Source organism: Maylandia zebra, linkage group LG4 (assembly GCF_041146795.1).
Source record: "Maylandia zebra isolate NMK-2024a linkage group LG4, Mzebra_GT3a, whole genome shotgun sequence".
NCBI lineage: Eukaryota > Metazoa > Chordata > Actinopteri > Cichliformes > Cichlidae > Maylandia > Maylandia zebra.
This window is the reverse complement of record NC_135170.1, coordinates 14,951,503-14,973,828: the sequence shown is the minus strand read 5'-3', so window position 1 is coordinate 14,973,828 and position 22,326 is coordinate 14,951,503. Positions and strand designations below refer to the sequence as shown.

The 22,326-nt window shown below is 40.4% G+C and overlaps 1 protein-coding gene across 3 annotated transcripts in view; it reads left to right on the top strand.

Annotated features, from left to right (window-relative positions):
* The window catches only part of clec16a (C-type lectin domain containing 16A), a 53,483-nt gene extending 35,438 nt beyond the window's left edge, over positions 1-18,045 (top strand). For 2 of the 3 annotated variants that reach the window (XM_076883030.1, XM_004560714.4), the window contains exons 19-23: positions 7,272-7,423; positions 8,854-9,058; positions 10,643-10,813; positions 13,670-13,807; positions 15,525-18,045. In XM_076883030.1, coding sequence (XP_076739145.1) covers positions 7,272-7,423; positions 8,854-9,058; positions 10,643-10,813; positions 13,670-13,807; positions 15,525-16,111 — 1,253 coding nt within the window. In that variant the 3' untranslated portion in view covers positions 16,112-18,045. The remainder of the gene's footprint in view (positions 1-7,271; positions 7,424-8,853; positions 9,059-10,642; positions 10,814-13,669; positions 13,808-15,524) is intronic. The other variant, XM_076883031.1, reaches the window with a different exon arrangement.
* The last annotated feature ends 4,281 nt before the right edge of the window (positions 18,046-22,326 follow it).

Genomic DNA, 22,326 nt, shown 5'->3' with positions numbered 1-22,326 from the left:
TATTTTACACAGAGATAACCTGAACCGTCTTCTCATATTGTGCACAGGTGTGTAGTTGTTACATGCAGACGTAATAGAAACTTACACGTGGTTAACTCTGCTCTGCTGTTGAGGATCGCAAGTATAACTGCAGAGTAATGCGAGCGAGAGTGATGACAGTGTCTCACACGGCAAATGTTCAAACTGTGCAAATCCATACTTGAACATTTCTTGTGTACGTGTTTCTGTATGCATCTGTGGCTCCTTTTTTTTTTTTTTGCACGGTTTTCCGAGTACAGGTGTCAACCTCATAGCAAACCACTTCTCGATGCAAGTCCGCTTTCTACCAACAACAACATAAGTGTGTGTGCGTGTGCACATGCAGCAGCATTAAAAACATTGCATTTCAAGAAATGGAGTAGTGCAGAATCGATATTCTTTAGCTGGTACAGGTGTTGTATCTAAACAGAATATGAGAACCAAACATCTGAAAACAGTTTGAGAGAGACTAAGCGCACCTTTAGAGAAGTAACAATCAGCACAGTCACAACAGCTCGCAGTATAAACACGTCATGAAATCTTTATGAAGATCAGAGTTATTCCAAAAGAAATACACAGATTTGCTAAACACTAAATCATCAGCATAGCTTCTTAAGCAGCATGTGCAAAAACCATTAATACTTTTAATGTTAGAAAAGGCCAAATGACACAATACTGTTTCTGAGCCAGGGCAAAGGCAAATCCATTTCTTATCATTAAACCAATATCAGTTGCATGCAGTTGCCATGCCCTTACAAATTAACACATTCCAGTAAAGACGCGAGACTGAAACTCCCTAAACCATACAGAAAGGATAAAATGAGTCAGTAAAAGCAGACTTTACTACAATCATAGCAGCAAAATTATATAAAGAGCAAGCATAACATAATAAATGTATTTAAAAACTTGATATAAAATTGTATTTGCTTGATTTCTTTCCATCATTTTTATATTTTTATTCATCAATAAGTAGTTTTTTATTTTTTTGTTTATGTAGGCATGTGTATCCCCACCTTAGTTCCCCAAACATGAGCATTTCTGCATATCTGCTCTATTATGCAAATTATGGGGCTTTTATTCAGGTTGTCTATCACAGAGTCGGCTTTACTGCTGTCGTTGATTAAGACAATCAAGATGTCTTGTTTTTTGTAATGATAATATTCTGATATTGCACAGGCGTGTATTTGGGGTTTTTTTTACATTGTGTTTCTTAATCGCCTTAAAAAGATAGTACCAATAAAATCGACTTCTTAGAATTACCACAGAAAGCGAGAGGGCTTAATAAATTCCACCGGGGTTGTTACCTTAGTATTGAGTATTGGTGAGCTGCGGCCTTTATAGTTTTATCACTTCATCTGTTGAGTCAGCTGCACTGTCGGTGCTTGGAAACCATGTTGATGTAAACCTGTGGCCTTATGGATGGAACAAACCAGTGTCTCAGCAATTTGTCTTTTTTTTCTCTTTGTTTTTTTTAACTTGCTTTCAGTCAGTGTCACAGTTGTGCTGCAGTTGGCTTATGTTAAGTGATCTCTTTGTCTTGTGATTGTGTGAACAGGCTATAAGTGAAAGATGTCTCTTCACGCCCGTCTTTTGGGAAGCCGGGCTGATGCCTCAAACACACTCGTGACAAATAGATGGCAATACAGCTATTGAAACCAAATGGCTCCCTTTAGCTTTCAAGTCTAATTCAGTGGTTGAAACCACGAATGTTTTGATGATTCCAAATGCCAGTCAAGAGTCTGTAGCAGATTAAGGTAAAGATAGCCTTTAACAGAGTCTTGATCATATCAGGTTTGACTTGATTTCCAGTAGTTTTATGCCTCTTGATTTTCTGTCATATATCTTACCTCTTGTATGGTTTGAAAGATTTTCCTGTGTTTGCTTTGTCTTTAAAGCAAGGTGGTTGACTCAGAACACAACTTCTCAGAGTAATAATGCAGGGTGGAGGGTTTTTCCTGTATACGGGGGATTTAAACCTGCTACCTTCCACCCACAAAATTCTTTTTCTGACCATTAGGCTGCCTCCGCCTCCATTCACAACATTTTTCTTACTAACTCTTAAATTACACAGCATATATGTATTTTAGTATATGTAGTCTCTGGAGGAATAAATCTGTGGTTGCATAGTCACACACGCAGTGGAAGTGTGACATTTTCATTCATGAACATTGCCCAAAATGTAGGGTGTGTGTTTTTGTGTGGGTTGGATCCTTTATGTTTTCTTAATTAGCCCCCCTAAGGGCTGACAAACTTTATTATATTGAACAATGGATAATGGAGGAAAAAAGCTTCCTGATTGGGCCACATTTTTGGTGAATTTCAAAGCACACCCTGTGTTGCAGAGTGGGAGAGTATATAATTGTGCTTTTTTGTGAGGCCACAAATATTCAGTTGCGTGTGCATGGAGTTGTTTTAACCTTGATAAATGTCTGCGCTCTACTATTGCCTTTAGAGTTCACGTGGGCTGTGTTTATATGGAGCTTAATGTTTATTATCCCTGTAAAGGTCCACACAGTAAAAAATCCTTATTATCACCTCAGCCATAAGAAATAAGACCAAACCCTTTGAAAGTTAAAGTGAACAATGTTCAGTTGCATTCACAATTCATTTTTCGTGCTTCTCCGGTTTCCAGAAACCAGCGTCGAGTCTAAACTGGTCCTCCACAGAGGACCTTTTTCAGTACAAACTTTTCAAGTTCGCTGGAGAATAGAGCAGGGCGATATGGCCAAAAATATTTATCACGATATATATTTGAAAATTTGCGATAACGATATAACTGACGATATAATTGATGCGAGACAAAATACAACTCCACAACATTACTAGCGCAAAAGGACAACCTTCCATTTATTTTCACTTAAACAAGAAGCTGGTTTTTATGTACATTAAAGCTTTATAAAAATTTAACAGTGCAAATGCAAATTCCTTGCTGAAAGTTTAACCAAAAGGCATTTCCAGTAGAAATGGGCTGACATATCCTGAGCATAACCATGTATAATATCCACTGAAGTTAAAAAGAGGTGCTTTGCAACATTAAACTGCAGTGTGCAGTAAGTGTTTTTCGGACCATAAGGTGCACGGGATTATAAGGCACATTAAGCGAAACAAAGCAGTCAGATAAATCAAACTTTATTAAACTCTTTTTGCTTCCTCCACTTCTGTACCATTGATTCATTAATGTTGAATTCTCTGGCAGCTGCCCTATTCCCATGTTGTTGCAGTATATTAATGACTAACCTCGTATTGTGGATGGATTATCTCAGTTGTTCTCCTGACTGAAGATTGGTCCTTTTATAGCATCCTGCCATGCGATTGCATTTGTCTCTAACCATGAGGAACCTTCACGTTAACTTTTATAAGTGGAAAAGTGTTAGTGTTCGTCCTCCAGCTTCACCGTTTATGTTATGCTAACATAGCTGTGTCGCTAGCGATCACGTAGCACATCATTATATACCAGCTAGCCGAACTTCAGTAACCCTACAAACGTCACTGCTGTTTAGTTTCCTGTCTTCATTTATGTTGGAAGTGATAGCAGAGCTGTACGTTTGATTTTTTTTCAGAAATCTCTCAGTCAAAACATGCAATATCATGCTTGGGTAACTAGCGAAACTAGCGAGCTAACTTCCGCTAGCTTCCTGCTAACTTCTAACTCCGTTAAATGTAATACATTTTGTTTTCATGGATGCCTGGAAGTTAAACTTCATAGTTACACCTGGTAAAGCAGCAATGCTGATCTTTTTTATTAAAGATGAAAGAATTTAGACAGTTTTTAACTCTCAGTGCAGTGTTCGTTTGACTCGAAGAGGGGGGTTTAGGACCCAGATTACTCCCAGATTTAAGAGCATCTTAGTCCGACAAATACGACAATAACGACGGCCGCTTGCATGTTCTGCAAAAAAAAATGTGCTTTGTCGTGTATCTGACGGACAAACACCAAACCAGTTCCACATCACTGAAGTTGCACCATTTTTACAAACCAATTCTGGTTCATCTGTTTCACTCAACAATCGGCCATGTGCGTATGAAAACAAAGGCACTGCGCATGCGAGTTTTACTTATATTCTATCGCGATATTTCATTTTCCTATCGTTGTCTAACATTATACCGGTATTACCGTGAACAGTATAATATGGCCCAGCCCTACTGGAGAACATGTCATGTAGGTGTTTCGTAACCCTAACCAATGTAGAAAAAAATGAGTAAAACAAATTATTATACGTTTATGTAACTCAGAACTGATGATATATGTTGATATTTATTTGGAAATGTGACCAGCTGTTGCTTGTGGGTAAGACGGCCTGTAACGAAACTGGAGTCACATGTTTTGCATTTTTCTCTTCTCACCTTGGTGAATAGGGGTATTGTTCATGCAGCCTACAGCCAACTGGGAACACTTAAAAGCTGAAGAGAATACTGAAGTTAGGCAGCCATATGCTGTTTGATTTTGTTTAGAGTTTTTTTGGGGGTTTTTTTGGCTGAACATCCAAGTCATATCTTGCTTTTTTGCCCAAGGTGTCTCATTCGAATTACCTCAAAATCTGAATCAGAAAAGTAGAACAAGAACTGCTTTTGTGAAGACCTTTCTTCTTTTGGACTAATAGATCAAAGGTTCAAGTCTTTCATAGAAAAGTCCTTCTCTAACAGTTGTCTGTGTTAATAAAAGTAATTTTAGTCTTATTAAGTTCAATGATAAATGAATGGAGTTGACTTGTTTTCTTTTAAATGTCCTGCGTGTTTTAAGCCCTTTTGACCAGGCAGGCTTTCCACTATAAATTAGGTAGGCATGGGGGGTGGCACGGTTTTTTCCCCCGTTTATTCTGGGGATTGAGTGTGCAGAACTTCCCCTGGTTTCTCTGACCATTTGGTTGTCGGCATCCCTTGTGTTACCATCGAAAATTGATGACTGTATCTCCAGCTGTAGGTACTTTCACTGCTCACTGTTTCAGTAGGAACTGTTGAGTTCTTGGTATTCCCCATTGATCTTTAAATAGGCCGCATGTATGAATGAATGTGCAGCAAAAGCTTGCTGGCCCTGTGTAAGAAGCATATTGCTGTTAAATACCTAAATTTAAAGCCACTAGTTTTCTCAGATATGTGAATCTGAGTTGCTTTATGTTCATAGTATTAGTCATGTTGCACTGTAAAAGTAGATTAGTCAGAATACTTGAGAATTCAAATTAAGGAATAAAAATGAAACATAAATATCATCAAGTGGAAGGGATGTGTGAGAGACTGCAAGAGAAATTCCTCATGGGGGTTGTACGTCAGTCTAATGTTACTGGTTTACATTTAGAGTCAGTCGAGGTGGGTGATAATTAGATCAAAACCAGTGGTGTCACATCAGATCATCAGTTCGGTATTTCGTGTTTACTTTACAGTAGGTTTTGTGGTAAATTGAAATGAAGAACTGGACATGTGGGCTTATTTTGTCTTGATGTATTTTCCAGGCGTGGGAGCAGAGCTTCTTCACTGTCCTTTAAAGCACTCTGTGTGTTTTGACTGTGTGTGTTTGTGTGCGTCAACTCACTGCCACTGTCTGCCCATCAAATCCGAGGTCATTTATAAGCTTTATATATAATGGAATAACACGGTAACAGCTCTCTTCTGGCCATGAAACTGCTTGTCAGTCAGATGTCTGATTTACTTTTGCAAATGGGGTACTGAGTGCAGTGCTAGTTCTAGTTTTAAAGTGCTTTTAATAAAGGGCAGAGGTGCTCCGAAAGTGCTGTACAAGTTACCACAATACAAATGATACTTGTAGGGAAGCCCTCTTCCATACACTGAGTATAAAAAGGGCCATAATTCCTAAACACTTCATGAAATGCTTTTGTTAAACTCCTTAAATTAAAGATGAAAGTCTGGACTTGAATTGCATCTTGATTCATTGATACTTAAGGACCTATACATTATGCAATATGCATTTAATAATACATATAAAATATTATAACTATTGCTATTGCTAAATATTGTACGCTGTCTGACACACTTTCTGGAAACACCTTTTTATTTTTTAAGTGGCCAAACTGTCTTGTTTTAAATGTCCTCCATATTTTAAGACCTTTTCACCCGACAAGCTTTCCAAAAGAAATTAGGTAGGCGTGGGGGGTGGCACAGTTATTTCCCACTACTCTGGGGACTGAACTCTGGTGAATAAACAGTCCCATGCATGTGGTGTGTGGACTACTTGGGGTGTTCACCTCAGTCCCCGAGAGCCTCATTACCTCTTGGAAAAGTTTTCCCATGGTAATCCAACTACTATTGGCTATGACATTACTATGACTGTATTTAAACACTTGGATTACTGACATTAGATCTCACCTGCCTCGATACCTGTCCAACAATTATTGTCATGTGCTTTGCTACTGCGTTGCATTGTGTAATCGTGTCCAGTTGGCATGTCCAGTACTGCAATGTTCTCACTTTTCGTGAGAACATTGAGCGCGTGCTCTACTGAGCATGAAAAAACTTCCTGAACACCTGCGATCAGCTAAAACTTGCTTCATTTTGATCTCAGTCATTTAAATCGAGGGTAGCAAGTTTATTATTTGAAGTGGCTTATCAATAAATCATGTCTGTATCCTCCTCTTAAACTTTTGTTTGATTATATTTCTAGTGGGTAGCTTCCCATGCACATTGCAGAGTAAAGCAGCTGTCCTGGGGCCATAACATACAGGACTGGGTCCTCTCACAGTGTTTGACATTGCATCTACCAAGGTTGTAGTGGAAACAACCTGGACTGGTGGTGACATAGTAAACACATCTATAGTAAACCCTAGCGTGGCAGATGTAAATAACTAGACGTCTTTGAACATGGAAACAAGTCTAGTCGAGGTTGCTTTTTGCTTGTGATTTTTATCAAAGTTTAATTTATATCATAACCTATATATGTTTGTCATTTTTTCCTCTTTCTATCCTGCTGTAAGGCCCTCCAGTGCTACACAAATACATTTGACATGAGTCAGTACATGACAAATGTTTGATCTGTCTCTACAGACATGTCATGACATTGACTGGTGTGTGTGAAACGCCTCAGAGCTAACTTGAAACACTTTGGCAGAAGTAAATAGTCCTTTATTTAATAATATACATATTATTAATACGCTGTTTTGGGCTCGAACTCCAAATGCCATATTAAATATGTTGTAAACAGTTTAAAAAATGGATTACAATTTTTATATATGTTTAAAAAAAAAGATCTAAAAAAACATTTAAAAAAAACCCATTGATGTTTATGTTTGTGATCCCTTTTTCAGATAACAGTGACCTGATAGCCTGTATGGTGGTCAGTAAAGATGGGGGACAGGCCCAGAGATTCCTTGCTGTAGATGTGTACCAGATGAGTCTGGTGGAACCAGAAAGCAAACGCCTTGGATGGGGTGTCGTCAAATTTGCCGGCCTCTTGCAAGTAAGAAAAAAAAAGTGTACACGTTTGTTGTTTTGTTTTTTTCAGTTGAAATTAAATGTTGATTGAAAACCATGAATTTTTTTCTGCAATATTGTACTCATTACTTACTCACTCTTGTTCATATTGATTTATCTCTTTTTTGTTCTCCAGTGTAATTCTGCTCTTTTGTTCTCTAGCACAGGATGTTTTGTATTGCTGTCTTGTTGCGTTCTCATTACTCAGGCATTTTCTTTGTATACTCAATTCATTGTGTCCTTTTTACAAGAGACATGTAAAGCTCTTAGTGATGCCTTGAGGGTTTGTGCAGTTGCAGTTCACCTGTTTCAGTGAAAATGCGAATTTTGTTCCGCATACTATTGCCAGCAGGTAACTCTTCAGCAGCCGAAGTGAAAGACTTGTATACGCTTCCTGTCCTCTGAAAATAACCATAATTCCAATTAGAAAGAAACCATGTCCTAAAGAAAATAGTGGATTTATACTAGTGGCTTTAACTTGTCATGAAATGTTTTGAAGCATTTTAGTAAAATGAGAATGCTAAACTGAATGTACAGTTTGCTTGCAGGCATGAAAGGAACACAGATGACGCAAGCACCAGCATGACTCAGCTTATTCATTACACCTGGAAATTCCCAAGGCTTACGCCCGTATATTATCTGTTGATTGTTTTAGCATGCTGCAGCCTCATGTGCTTTAACAGAAAGCACAGAAAGAGTCAAATACCTGTCTCACCTCTTTTATTTAATTTTTTTCTCCTTTTTAACAGGTAAAAGTTTTATGGTTAATAGTACGCTCTCCATCTTCAAATCCATCACCACTGGCGTATACCTAAGGGCTGTGTTAGCTCACCTACTATACTTTAGAGATGGCACAATAACACTTTTTAATGTCCGATACTGATTTGGATATCTGCCGATACCGATATGAATCCGATATAGCGCATTTTGTAATCAATAAAACTGTTTTTTATAAATATTTTGCTGCATTTTGTGTAAGTTCATACTCAAGTTTTAAAAAACAAGAGACTTAAGCTATTCTGTTATACCTGTATGCAAAAAAATGCACTCCACCCAAAACATTTTATAGTTCAGCAACATTGATCAATCTAATAAATTTAAACCTACACCATCCTCCCCATTTTGGTATTTTAAAGAGTACTTACCTACCTAACTAATAGGGTTGCCAACTCCCAGCAAAAATATTAGGGAACCACCCCCCCAACCCTTAATCGATGTAATGAACTTTAATTTAATGCAAGTGTAAAACAAATGCACAGAAATCAATTATTTTTCTACAATAATTAGTTTCTCTTTCAGTGTTTATTGACTCTTTGTGAAGTCAGCTTTTGTTGTCCCTCTGGGGACACTAAAATGCAGATCTATTTCACACAATTTGATCCATCTTATCTTGCATTTTTTGTCCTCTTTCAACAGGACATGCAGGTGTCCGGCGTTGAGGACGACAGCAGGGCGTTAAACATTGTCATTCATAAACCCAGCTCCAACCCCCATGCCAAGCCCCTGCCCATTCTGCAGGCCAACTTCATCTTTGCAGACCACATTCGTTGCATCATCGCCAAACAGAGGCTAGCCAAAGGCCGTATCCAGGCCCGGCGGATGAAGATGCAAAGGATTGCCGGTTAGAAAACACAGAGAAAAACCACCTTTTAAATCTTTTGTTTTTACCCAAAATGACCCTTTTCTCGTTAAGCTAGTAACTTGTTTTCGCTGAGACTGAAAGTCTTCTAGAAAGTGCTGTGAAACTGTTCAGTACAGCAGCTTTTACAAGAAAACACACTTTATTTAAAACAGAAAGTCGCTGCTTTCTGGTGAACATGGTAAAACGGCCAACAGAAACTTAAAAAAACAGAAGTAACCTACGGTGAGAATTTAACAGTGAAAAATTAAATCAGTAATCCAGAACTGAAGCAAACATTAGGAAGGCTTCACAGCCTCAACAAAATGCTAAAATTCAATTTAAGCAAAATTTTAATTGAGACATTTATTTATTTAGTTAGTTAGTTAGTTAGTTAGTTATTAAAAGACATTTCAATTTACTAAATTTTGTGTTTGGGAAACTTCAGGCCAAGAGAAGTGAAAGTTCATCTCTTTGTTAACTGACGTAGTGTAGGTCATTTCCCTGAATTAGCTTCTGGCTTTCTTCTAAGTTCTAAAAGTGATATATTTCCCCTTTTTTAAAAAGTTGTCAGTCGTATGTCTGTTTTCTTTTTGTGACGCTCTGATGATCTCAGAGTCATTTCTTACATTGCTATAATAAGCCTGCTGTTATGCCAGGATATGTTTGACCATCTTCTGGCTAAAGTGGTGGGTGTTTCCTTTAACACAAAAATTACTAAAAAGTCCTTTGGCAAATAAGGATGGATTTACCCGTCAGTCCCTTGTACTTCCCCCCACTGAAGTCCAGATTCTTTAGAATTACACAAAACTCATAACAATATAAAATCCTGCTAATGCAGCAAAGTTGAGGAGGATGTGATCCTCACCAAAATAGTCAGTGTGGTCACAACAACAGTGTCAGATTGACTCATTGCCGATATAATTGTGCATACAAAAACATTTCTTGCTTAAATAAAATTTACTGTACTGTACAGAAAGCCGTCACTCCTGACTTTGTTTTGCTTCCATGGAGCCAGACTTTCGCTTTTAATTTTACAGACGTCGTGAGCAACAGTTCTCCAGGCTTGCTGAATGTATTTTTTTCTTTTATCCAAACCCTTGGAATACCTGAGTATGGTGTGTAATGTGCCCTTTAAAAAGCCTCATCAGAAATTATGTCAGTGGAAAGATAGTTCCCAAGAAGCCATTCTTAAGGAAGGGAAACTGGGAGAAAAGCCTGAGTTGTGCCTAATTCCACAAGAATTGGACTGAAAGTCAGTGGCAACAGGTCTGATGGAGTGATGAATCCAAATTTGAACAATTGTACCACCATGCAATACCATCTGAAAAGCTTCTGCCTGGCATCAGCTTCATTTTTTCCTTGTATCCTTTATACTGTTTCCATGTATGTTTGCATGTTATGACGTCTTTGCACTGGCTTTGCAAATTATAAAAAGGAGTGGTTCAAGATTCTTGTGCAATACTGTCATTGTATTAAGGACAAGTGGGTATTTTGTGTCCTGGAGTTTGCACTGGATCCTTAACTGTAACATGAACCTGTCCCACAGGTCAGTGCTACACTTTCACTTTTTCTTTCTCTCTTTAGCTTTGCTGGACCTGCCTGTGCAGCCCAGTGCAACAGAGGTGTTGGGTTTCGCTCAGACTGCAAACACTTCAGCCAGTGGCCTGCCTTTCCGGTTCTACGAGCAGTCTAGGCGGGCACCAAATGATCCCACGGCAAATAGATCAGTTTTTGCCTCTGTCGATAAAGTACCAGGTAACACACAGATGCACGTACCGTCTCAGCTTTTATCTCAGACCAGCTGTTTATAGCGTCTGACCCAGTGGTACTATGGTTTTGTTATTGCTTTTATTTCTTTAGTGTTGAGGTGAACATTAGATAAGTGCTTCACTAAAAACATAGATTAGATGCTTTAAATAGAAAAGGGATTCTTCAGAACTGAGCTGAAAAGTCCCTTCATATTACTTGCATTTTAAAAATTCTTGCATTTGTTCATCCTTTACAGGGCGCTCATCGAAATACTTTGACATTTTTATGTTACAATGAAGGTCAATTAAGTTAATATACACTGTTTACATGTTAAATGTACAAGAAAACACATAGAAATGTTTATTTTAACTTCCTTAACTGACATGTCTGCTTGTCACAAATATATCACCCACATCAAAGTACAGTCCTGCCCAGTGACTTAACTTCTTCATGGTTCTTAGTGAGGCTGTAATGTCACACAACTGAAGGTTCAAGAGAAATCAAACCCAGCTGAGATATTTATACTCGTATTCAGAGCGTTAAGATCGCTTCAACTCTAAAATTGAGTATGTGTGTACTCTCAAACACAGGATGTTCTATTCTGTAACACAGAAGTTGTTCCCTTGGGTATTGTTGGGATTTCTGCTATAATAAACCTGAATTGAATTGCAGTTCCCTTATTCCATAAAGAAGCCGAGCAGACGGCTTTAAAGAAAAAGTGTCCATTTTGAAGTCTATACTTAGCCCACTTTGAACAAAACATTAACAGTGAAGTGTAGATCTACTGAAAAATACTGAGATCTAAATTGTAAATATAGAACACAAAGTCAATCTTAACTAAATAAATCATACATATTGAATTACTAAATCAACTTTAGCAGACAAGATACCAGTGTAGGCAATGTAAGTGCAATAAAAGGTGTTATAAGCTCATAAAACTAAACATAATGACACTGTTCACTATTCGTGGCTCGGAAATGTCTAAATGTGTTGAATTTCTCATTGTATTATAGTACACAATCCTGTGGCAACATCCAGTTTACTGGGATTTACTTATTGAGCGCTACATTATGATGTGCGATACCTTTTTTTTTTAATACCCAAAGTATGGCTTAGTACATGCATCTGGTGTACATCTAAAAATAGACTTTCCAGTTTTAGTTGAACGTGTCAAACGATCAAATGTGGCGCCACCTTTTTCATTCCAAAATTTCACTCATTTCAAGAAATCCTACACAAACAACACATATCTGAACATTTAGGGCAACTATTCAACCACATAATGTGTGAGTTTCATCAACCCACCACTGTTAGTTTCAGTATTATGACCACAGATGAAAGAGTGGGCAGGGGCGAAAAACCAAATTTCCCAAATTCCAAAAGAACTGTGAAGTCGAAATGCTGTGGGTTACTGCTGATTGGTTAGAAACAATGATGTCACTATCGGTTACATAGCCTGATCTATGCTGATTGGCTTAGAGAAATCCATGTGGTTCTAAAACCTAACAGTGATGTGGCAAGGCCTATTTTGAGATCTTGTGAAGTTCCCTGTATATGGTTCCTCACTCGATAAAGTAGTGAATACTGTTCGTACTGTTGTGCTTTACTTCGGTCGCTCTGTCTGTTCCTGTAATATAATCCCTGTGAGTAAGTCCCACTGGGTACACTAATATAATCCCTTTTCAATGGATTTCCGTGAGTTATATCACTGTACTCACTGTATCTTCAGCTCCTGAATACGACTCTTTTGTCCTCCTTAGCAGGAGAATTTCCTCTGGAGTTACAAGGCACCCAATTAGTAGTTTTATTTTTCCAGAGGGCAACAAGTGGGGTAGATTACGAAGCCTGTTCTTAAATCTTGACACGGTATCATTACCTCAGCTGAAACAGTTTGGAGCTTCAATTAATACGACTGTATGCCCTTACCATGTCAGTCCAGTGTGTGTAGTGTGTAAGCAGGTATAAAGGGCTTGTTTACCAAATCTGTATCTGCCAAATATTAAATATGCTCACAACTGCTGCTTCTGTTGCTGTGTTGTGGTGGTGAATAATGTCCTGAAAGTGTCGCAGTGAAATCATAGTTTCATCGTTTTTTGCAGTGAAATAGTGTAACGAATAGCACTGAACATCCTGAGGTACGACCGCAGGGTTTTTATTCAGGTGCAGGTCTGACTGACCATCAGATTTCACTCAGTTCACCCTCTTATCCAAATGGAGTCTCGTGCAAGATAATGAAGCTTCCCTCCACAGTAACTTCGAGGTCACTGTGACCTTGACTTTATTATTTATTTGTTCACTAAATTCTAATTAGTTCATCCTTGCAAGTAAAAGTTGGTGTCACACTTGAAGAAATTCTCTTCAGATGTTCAAGAGATTCCACATTTAAAAGGAGACAGACAGACATCCAAAAACATATCGGCTTTGGCCACAGGTGTCCCAGTGGGTACGTAAAAGTTATCATGACATCAGTAAATGCTTGTGATACGCTGACCCTTATGCTAATATTTAACAGCCATGGGCTTCTAAGAAACTGAGCGAGGAATATGCAGGTTAAGCAAAATAACATCTGGATGAGCTGGATTCATTGTGGAAATATGTAGCATGCAGATGAAGTTAAAATCAAGCCTTTTCTAAATCAAGAACAGACACTGTTTCTTGGGAAATGTTTGCAAGCTGTGGGATCTGCCCAAGCGTAGAGGTTTCTAAATTTTACCCAAGCTTTTTTACGAGCCACATTAATGAGTTTATTTTGTAGAATATTGGAATAAAAACGCCTCTTTTTATGTGTGTTTGTAGCAGAGAACACTTAAGAGACAGTTTGAGTTGCTAATGGCAAGGGTCTGTCTGTTGCACTCATTCCAGGGTTTGCAGTGGCTCATTGCGTGCCCCAGCACACTCCCTCACCCCTCTCCTCACCCTCACCTCCCTCCAGTGGAAGCGGGAGCACGGGGCGATGCGACTCTGTTACTGCAAGCACGACATCAGCTCAGAGTCCTGCAGGTAACGCTCACACGGACGCACACAAACCACCACAGCTCCTGCAGGCGTAAGCATGAAGACAAACTTATATTACACATGCTCTGAATTTAAATAAAACGTTTAAGTGACAAAGGAACTCAGTCCTTTGCAAATTATTGTAGCACGCCAGTGTGCCGAGCAACTATATTTGTGTTACAATGCATGCGCACACACCTCCTTGACATATGGAGAGTTTTGTAACTATAATACAACTACATACACAAACCTCCAAAACCACAGTAGCTGGCAGTGGTGTTTCACTGTGTCGTATAGATGCCTATGTGTGGTTGACGTGACAATGTAAATGATCATATTGGCTCCCTCCCACATCAGTTAAATAGTTACAACACAGCACTGTTCCCTTGCAGATTCAGTAGATTCCTGCTACATGAAGCAGCTGTTGTTGTGGATTGGTGCCGAATAAATAAAATAAATTAACAGCCATTTTCTTGCTCATGAGTCCACTGTTATGTCTTTCCAAGCAATAGTCAAGCTTGCAAAGCAACGTTGGCATGACAACCTGTGCTTATCAGCTGTTTAAGGGACTTTACACAGAAGATTATAAAAAGCTATAATCTGCGTGTCTCTACACAGACATGTCTGATGATATACTGATCATTTTTGGGGTTTAGTAGTTACACAATAACACTGTCATATGTAAGGGCCCATGATTGAACCACCAACCACATGATAAACTGGGAATCATTGAATTGAATACCAAAGCAGGTAAAGGCTGCTCTGATCGGATTCATTGATGGGATTGATAACAGTAGAACAGCGATGCTTGTGATGCAGGAGTTGAATAGATGAAACTGTTTTGTTTTTGTTTTTTTTAAAGACAAATGTGGGTGGAGAAGGAGCAGGCTAGACCAAATGTTTCCAAATCATGCAAACATACTCGTCTAGTTTATTTTATTGCTCTAAAACAGCTTTTCTGTTGTTGTTTACTCTTGTGAAACATACCTCACACTCTCACGATGTAAGTATGCCTACATCGTAGTTTATAGTATACAGTCAGGGCTGGGTTTTTGTTTAAAATCAGATTGTGCAGTGGTTCCATGATGGAGGACATTTAGGCTCTAAGAGGCTTAGAAAATAGTCTTAACCTTGTCAGCGGGGACTGGCAGATTCTTTACAGTGTAAACAGAGCGCTTTGTGTGCCTCAATTTCCAGTTGATGCAAATCCTCAGTGGTCTCAGGTTCCTATTGGCTGGGTATATTTAAAATTTTAAAGGTTTCAGAAACCTTTAGAATTGGAAAATACTGAATTTTGCCAAAATGGAATATGGTACAGTTGTACACATTTAACCAACAAGTGAAAGATCCCTGGTTTGATCCCAGGAGGAAACACAGATTCATTTGGGGTTTTATCAGGAAGGGCACTAGTGTGAAAATCTGCCAACTCTAACGTGCAGAGTTAGCGGTGGTTCTGGCACCCTGTGAATAAGGGAGCACTGAAAGGTTTTTGCCTGTTATGCAAAGACTTCCGATATGAACTTTCTTTAAATTGACCTTGATACACTCACCCAGTGCCTCTGTATTTTTATCTGTTTCCTTTAATTCGAAGCTACTCTTTTTACCCACAGTCCCCTGTGTGGACTGTGCTACAAGCTACATCATTTCCCACCCCAGTGCTAATCCGTAGAAATATCTGCCTCTGAGTTTAGCTCCCTCACTGTCTTCTCTATCACTCTCCTAGATGACGGTATACTTTTGGAGCACACTCCGCCCTCGTCCTCAGGCGGAGAAAGTGAAGGAGGAGGTGGAGAAGTAACATTAGTCTCCTCTGCTCCCTCAACCCCAGCTCCAGCTCCAGCTCTGGCCCCGAGCCTCACCCCAGCCTCCCAGCCCACTATCTCACTCCTTACCGACAACAGCGCAGACACCCTGAGCGTCGAGTCGCTCACCCTGCTGCCGCCTGCCGACCCACCTCGCCTGCACCTGTGCACCGGCCACGTCACAGCGGCTCAGTCCCTACAGAGACCAGATGCCTCTATCGCAGAGGAGGAGGAGGGGGACGACGAGTTGGTTAGGAAAGACGAGGAGGACGGCTCGCCGATAGATGAGACTGAAACAGATGCAACGGTAAAAGAGGAAACCACTGAGACGACCGAGACTGTCACACCCACAGATGAGGTTCCAGAGAGAACAGATGAAATACAAGGTGAAGGCACACCTAAAGAGCTCAATGGGGACCTCGAGCAAGAAAGAGAAGGCGTGACAGCTGCAGAGTCTGATAATGCAGAGTTAGACACTGAAACACCAGACTCACCTGAGCTGGATTAAGGAACATGCAGTACTCGTGCAGTCACCAGTGTGATAGATAATATACCAAGCTCATGATGGAAACTGTAGGTTAGAAAGTGATGTGAATAGTCCAAGAGGCTTTCGGAAGCATCTCAACATTTTGTATTTGCACATGAAGAAAGACTCAAAACAGACACTGGTCAACGAGGGCTCAAAGCACATTTGGCTTTCCGTGCTTTCTAAGCTCGTGTTTTCTCTTCTTTTTCTTCTTTTTTTGGCACATGTGTGTCGAGGCGCGCAACCAGCAACGTTTTTTACTCATTCTGATTGTGTATGAGCTCAAAACACATACCACACGCTACTGCTGCGAGCTGCACTTTTCGAAGACCTATTTTTGTGTCATATTTTCACATACCGGGTCACCACATGCATTTCGGTGGTGTTCACGACTATGCTAAACACAGAACACCACTGCAAGTCAGATGGGTTAGCAGTTTCTGTCACCCTGCAACTGCTGCTGGGTTGGGTGGGGTGTGTTTGTAGGTTTTACATATTTTTCCATTTAGTGAGCAGCGCATTTAAAAATTTATCAAGTCATCTCTAGCATAAGCTAGGCGGGAGCAGGTCTCAAATTGTAAATGTTCACCATCTCATCTAATTCATAAAGCTGAATAACCAATCGGTGCCATGACTAACCAAAAGAATTAATGGGAAATCTGATCGGGATCGCTCAAGGGCTGTAAAATAACTGGAATAGTACTGCTCAAGTCTGTTCATTCAGTTATTCATTCACTCTGAGAGTCTGTAGGGACACAGGTTGCTAACTGAGAAGCTATTTATTGTTTATTTTAGAAAAGTAAAAGTTGGTTTGTTGAATTAAACTCACAGGTTAATGTTAGTGATGTTGGATGTTCAAGTCTGCACAAAACAACACTTGGGTTGAATGTATCTGCTGGTTTCCTCCTGACACGCTAACGTGAGCTCATTCTCCATGGATCTGGCTTTGACTAGATGAATGCTTTCACACCTTAATTTGAAAAAGAGGGTTATTTTTAAAAAGAGCTTACTGCCTCCAAAAATTTCTAAAACACAATGTTTGGATTTTTTCGTTATTCTTGTGGCATTACAGATAAATTTTTTCAGGAACAAGTCACAGCTCTCACATGAGTGTCACGGGGGGAAACCCTCACATGCTCCTCTTCTTTTTCCTTTTTCTTTTAATCAGATGAATGAAGCTTTACTACTGCAATAATCTTAAGAGCTAACAAACGAGGGGAGAAATGAATGTAATGGGTAACCTGTCTCTCCAAACAGCAGTGTTTGATCAATTTGAATGAAACTGGTGTGTTTTAACTTGAATTTGTGACTTGATTTGTAAATTATAGGATTAAAGCACACTCTTCAGTCCATCTATTCCCATAATTTCCTGCCATTCTCCTCCTCGCTCACACACCATCTTTTTCTGTGCCATCCTCACGCAGCTGAAGTCTTAATGCTCGGAACATTCTTATTTTTTTAACTGTACAGTCCTCAACAAGTTTCTAAAATGAGAACTTCGGAGCAATACGGTCTCTTATTATTTCCATCTTGCTACTGTAAATAGCAGCCGAATGATAGTGAAGTTCACGGACATGCTGAAGAGGCTTGGCACAGTTTGGAGAGTTGATAAGAGGCTTTGTAGAGAGCATATTTTCATGTTCCCTGCAGCCACTACCAATCTCTACCAGAACATGCAGTCACAAGCTTCCATAAGTCTCTGATTGTAGTGTGTGTGTGTGTGTGTGTGTGTGTGTGTGTGTGTGTGTGTGTGTGTGTGTGTGTGTGTGTGTGTGTGTGAGAGAGTGAGAGAGAGAGAGAGAGACAAGTTTGTTTGCTCTGTAAATGCTATGAGCTTTTAAACCTGTAATTATTGTTAATGAACTGAAACAGATGACTAAATAAAGAAATGCAATAAATTATTCTACTTAACTACAGTGACACTGCAGTGTGAGCCTTATTATCTCTGCCAAGGAGATTATGTAGCTGACTGACTCACGAGTCAGGGAAAAGGTGGCGGGATGGGCAAGCCACAGGCTGTATATAAAAGATGTGCATTATCCAATGGTTTGTAAAGCCAGAGGTTATGAGAAGCTGGATTTATACTTATCACCTAAAGCTAGCTAGCTTTTTAGGTCAACAGATACTGCAAATTAGGCATAAATGGTGTAAAACAGTACAGAGTACAACCTTTTACAATTAAACACACAGTTGTTGGGATTTTCCCTGCGCCCTCAAGCAGGAGGCCCTGGTTATACTTGAGAAGTCTTATCAGGCCTGGGAGTGCCGGAGAAAGAGGTGGGTTTTTTTTTTGTTTGTTTGTTTGTTTTGGGGGGTTTTTGTGTCCCGTTTGGATCTTTAGCCATCAGAATTGTTGTCTTAAGGCCATGAAAGATGCCAAGCGGATTTATTTTACCAAGTGGATCATCATGGCCTTGCCATATTGGTCCATTTGATTGACCTTTATTATAATTATGAATTTATTTTATTTTCAGTTGCTACAAACGGGACAGACATGACTGGAGGATAGGACAGGGAGAAAGAATGAAAGAAAGAGAGGGAGAGAAAGAAAACCAAAGGGGAGAAGAGACAGTAAGGGGGGAAGAAAGAAAAAGAAAACAAAACAAAACACCTGGATCACCTGTATGGAGAAAAAAAACAGAAGAGAAAGCAAACAAAGAGCAACATAATAAAAAATTTAAAAAAGCACCATCACAATAAACTAGCTAGCAGTAGATATCAGTAGATACTAAATAATAAACGATATTGTGCAGCACGCAAGATAGACAGCGCACAATGTGCTTTGAGGCAGCAGCCAAGAAAGCTGTAGTCCGCGTCTATGAATACCCGTGTGTACACCTGTGTGCATACCTGTGTGGATCAGCATGCTTGTATTCCAAAGGTTTCTCCATGTAACGATCTGCTAGGGAGTGTGGGGGGCCACAGCCCCGTCCTCCAGGGTATGAAGCAGGTATGGAGGAGATCAAAACTCCAGACATCCAGAGGCCCCCAGAACACAAGAGACCAAGGAAGACCAACAGAGGGGCAGCCGCGCCACTGTCCCAGTAAGAGCTGAGGAGAGTCCCAGATGAGGCTCACTCAGCAGCCGCGGAGCAGAAGTCAGGGGGAGTTGCAGTGACGCGACCGCAGTCGGACGGCCAACTCCTCCTAGCCCCCCCGCTCCAACAGGCCGCAGAGAATGGGGGTGAGAGAAGACTCCAAACCTCCCTCTGCCCGCTCATATGTAGTGTTGATGCATGTGTGTTCTAAGGTGCATTTAAAACCCAGGAGGGCATGGAGCTACCTGCCAGAGAGCAGCAGGTAAGCGCATAGTCCCTCCTGCTAGCCCTCAATGTCTACGTGTATTTAAAATTGAGAGGTGGGCAACGACGCCAGGGGTGGGGTGTACACCCTGATGGTAATTTGGACTCCGTGTATCGTGCCCACCCCCAAGATCCTATATGTATGTGTAATGAGAGTGTGAGTAATGTGAATGTCTAAGTTGTGGGATAAAATTGAGGCAGAGGCAGCCAGAAGGGGACAGGGAGGGGGGGGGGACAGAGGGGGTAGCCTCCCCTGCACCCTGGTGACATACCCCTACTCCAAGGCCCTGCATGTGTGGGTGGTTGTGGAGCGGGAAGAGGGAGGCAGCTGGAGATGGAGAGGGAAGGAAGGGAGGGGCAGGTGACCCCTCCCTGGGGCCAGCGGGGGAGCTTCCCCCAGGGAGGGAAAGAGGTGTTTTATGGAGGAGGATATCTGGAATAACCTGCTTAGCCTTCTGCCACTGCATCCCAATTTCACATAAGCAGAATATGATGATGCTTTAAAAGCAATGAGCACCACAAAGAAAGGTCACCTTCGGGTTGCTAGTCACACAGGCCTAGAGACCTGTCGGCAACAATCCAGCAACCTCCAGTCGCAAGGTAGAAATGTGCATTTCCCACCCAGATGTAAGATGCTGGCAGTCACTCAAAATTGATTACTAAAGCCCCATTCACACAGGCCTACAGACTGGTCAGTCACCCCATGGTAACCAGCAGTTGCTAGGGAAAAGTGTGTATTCCACAACTAGTTGGCAAGTGGTTGCTGGTAGTTGCTAGAATAAAACTGGTTGCATAGAGGTACACACTGTTACAGCAAACATCTGCCTGGGGTTGGTTTGGTCAGTAGCTCCATTTGCCAGTAGCGTGCATGGAAGATGGAAGAGTTGTCTACAAACTACAAGCAGTGAAAATATGAAAAACATAAATGGAGAACTTTCACCTTCAAAGTAAAAGTTGTGCTGAGGTATAAATTTTCCTTTGAAGGCACTTTGAAGATAAACCGTCTTTCCAAACCCACGCATTTAAGTCTCATTAACGCTTAAAGTAATGCATCATAATTAGCACTTTGAAGTACAGGCAGGTACTGACTTCTAACGTTTTAAAGGATTTCTGTGCCACAATATACAGCAGAAAAAAAGTCATCTCTATTAACCTGGTACAACGCCGGTAATGGCGAAACTGCTAGCTCTACTTATCACTTGGAAAACTGCACATTCCAGGAAGTGCATGCACACTGCTAAGAAATGGTTCAGCACATGACCAGATCTTTTTTACACTGTAATTTACAGTATTGTGCAAATGGCACCTCATTTCTTTAAATTTCACATCCCAGGCACCAGACTTGTTTTGTTTTTGTGTGTGTTTTTTTTTTTTTTAAAGTGGTCTTGAGTAATACTTCCCTACGTTGTGTCATCCTTGTTCAAGTTTCACTACTGCTCTGAGAGTAAATAGGTAAGTTTTTACAGACAAATCAGCGCCTTCCGTACAAGCTACTGGTGACCACAGTAGTAGTTTGGACAGCACCAGCTTTGGGACAATTGTCACCTGGCGACAACCCGGAACTTCCAGCAACCTTTCACCAACCACTTGCGAGTTACAAATTTTCCCTACCAACTGGTGGTTGGCAGGGAGTCACTGGCAACTCTCTGGGCCTGTGTTTGACGAGGGTTTAGCTGAGGTGACACCTACCTTCCAGCTAGCAGCCAAGTCCGCCCTCACCTGTTACTCAGTGTTGCAACAGGCTTAACTATGTATAATTTTAAGCAATATTAAAATTTAAACAGGCGAGTTTTAAAAGTAAAGGTAGTCACTTTAATAAAAAATCCTCTGCCGACTGGCTGTTTGAGCTGAGCGTTTTAGCATTAGCTTCACTTTTTATATAACATGTTCTTGCTACAAATGTTGAACTGATTAAATGGTGTTTTCTGTGCCATAAGCAATGTAGCACATGAGGTACCTTTGAAATCAATTAATCAGGGCAAGTTCACAGATCCCTTCGTTGGATTTCATGAAAACATGTCTCAGATTATCCTCAGACTTGCTAGCTCTGCAGTAGACTGCCAGCATGTCCACTTGGTAGACATGACTCTGATAAGTGGAATAAAGTTGACGCATTGATGGATATTTACAGACTATAAAAAGGCTAGCACTTACACTTCTGTGTGAGTGGTATGAGAGTTGTGTCCATGACCTTGTGTTCAAACCCCCATACAACAAACTTTATATGGTGTGTGGATCAGTCTGTTTTCAGCTTTGACAGATGATCCCTAGACCAAGTCACATTATCATATGGATTTTGGCTTTTAAAAAGTACTTTTCCACTGCACTTAATCGAAACATTGTTTTGAGAAAGCTAAAAAAAAAAAAGCCTGTCTGGCTTTTGATCACTTTGGGCATCCACTTTACAAAAAAATGCATTTAGCCCAGTCCACTAATGACAATAGTGGACTACTGGCCTTGGTCGAGGTCTGTGCTCTCCGAGTGCCCTTCAGGTTTTACTTGCAGACAGAAAGTGAGAGAGGATGGTGCTCATTTCTTTTGCTTGTGGTTTTCTTTCCCCTCTTCACAGAATCACAGCTCAATACTCTAGCACAGCAGAGGAGGTTCTCCTCTGTGTTTCTGAGAGTGTGGGAAGATTTCCACTGATGTTTGGGTTGCATTTCCTTTCTGCCGCTGACTGAGTTTGGTGTCAAGTAACACACACACACACAAGGAATTCGCAGAATATTTTTAAGGCCGATTTGTCATTTGATTCAATTTTAGTTCAGATGTATTTGGTTTTGAAACATGGCGATTTCTGAGAAATCAGGCCCTCAAAATCTGGTCCTAAAATCTGGGGAGTCATCAGGAGAGAGGTGAAACAACCACCTCGATGTCACTATGAAACTTCAACAG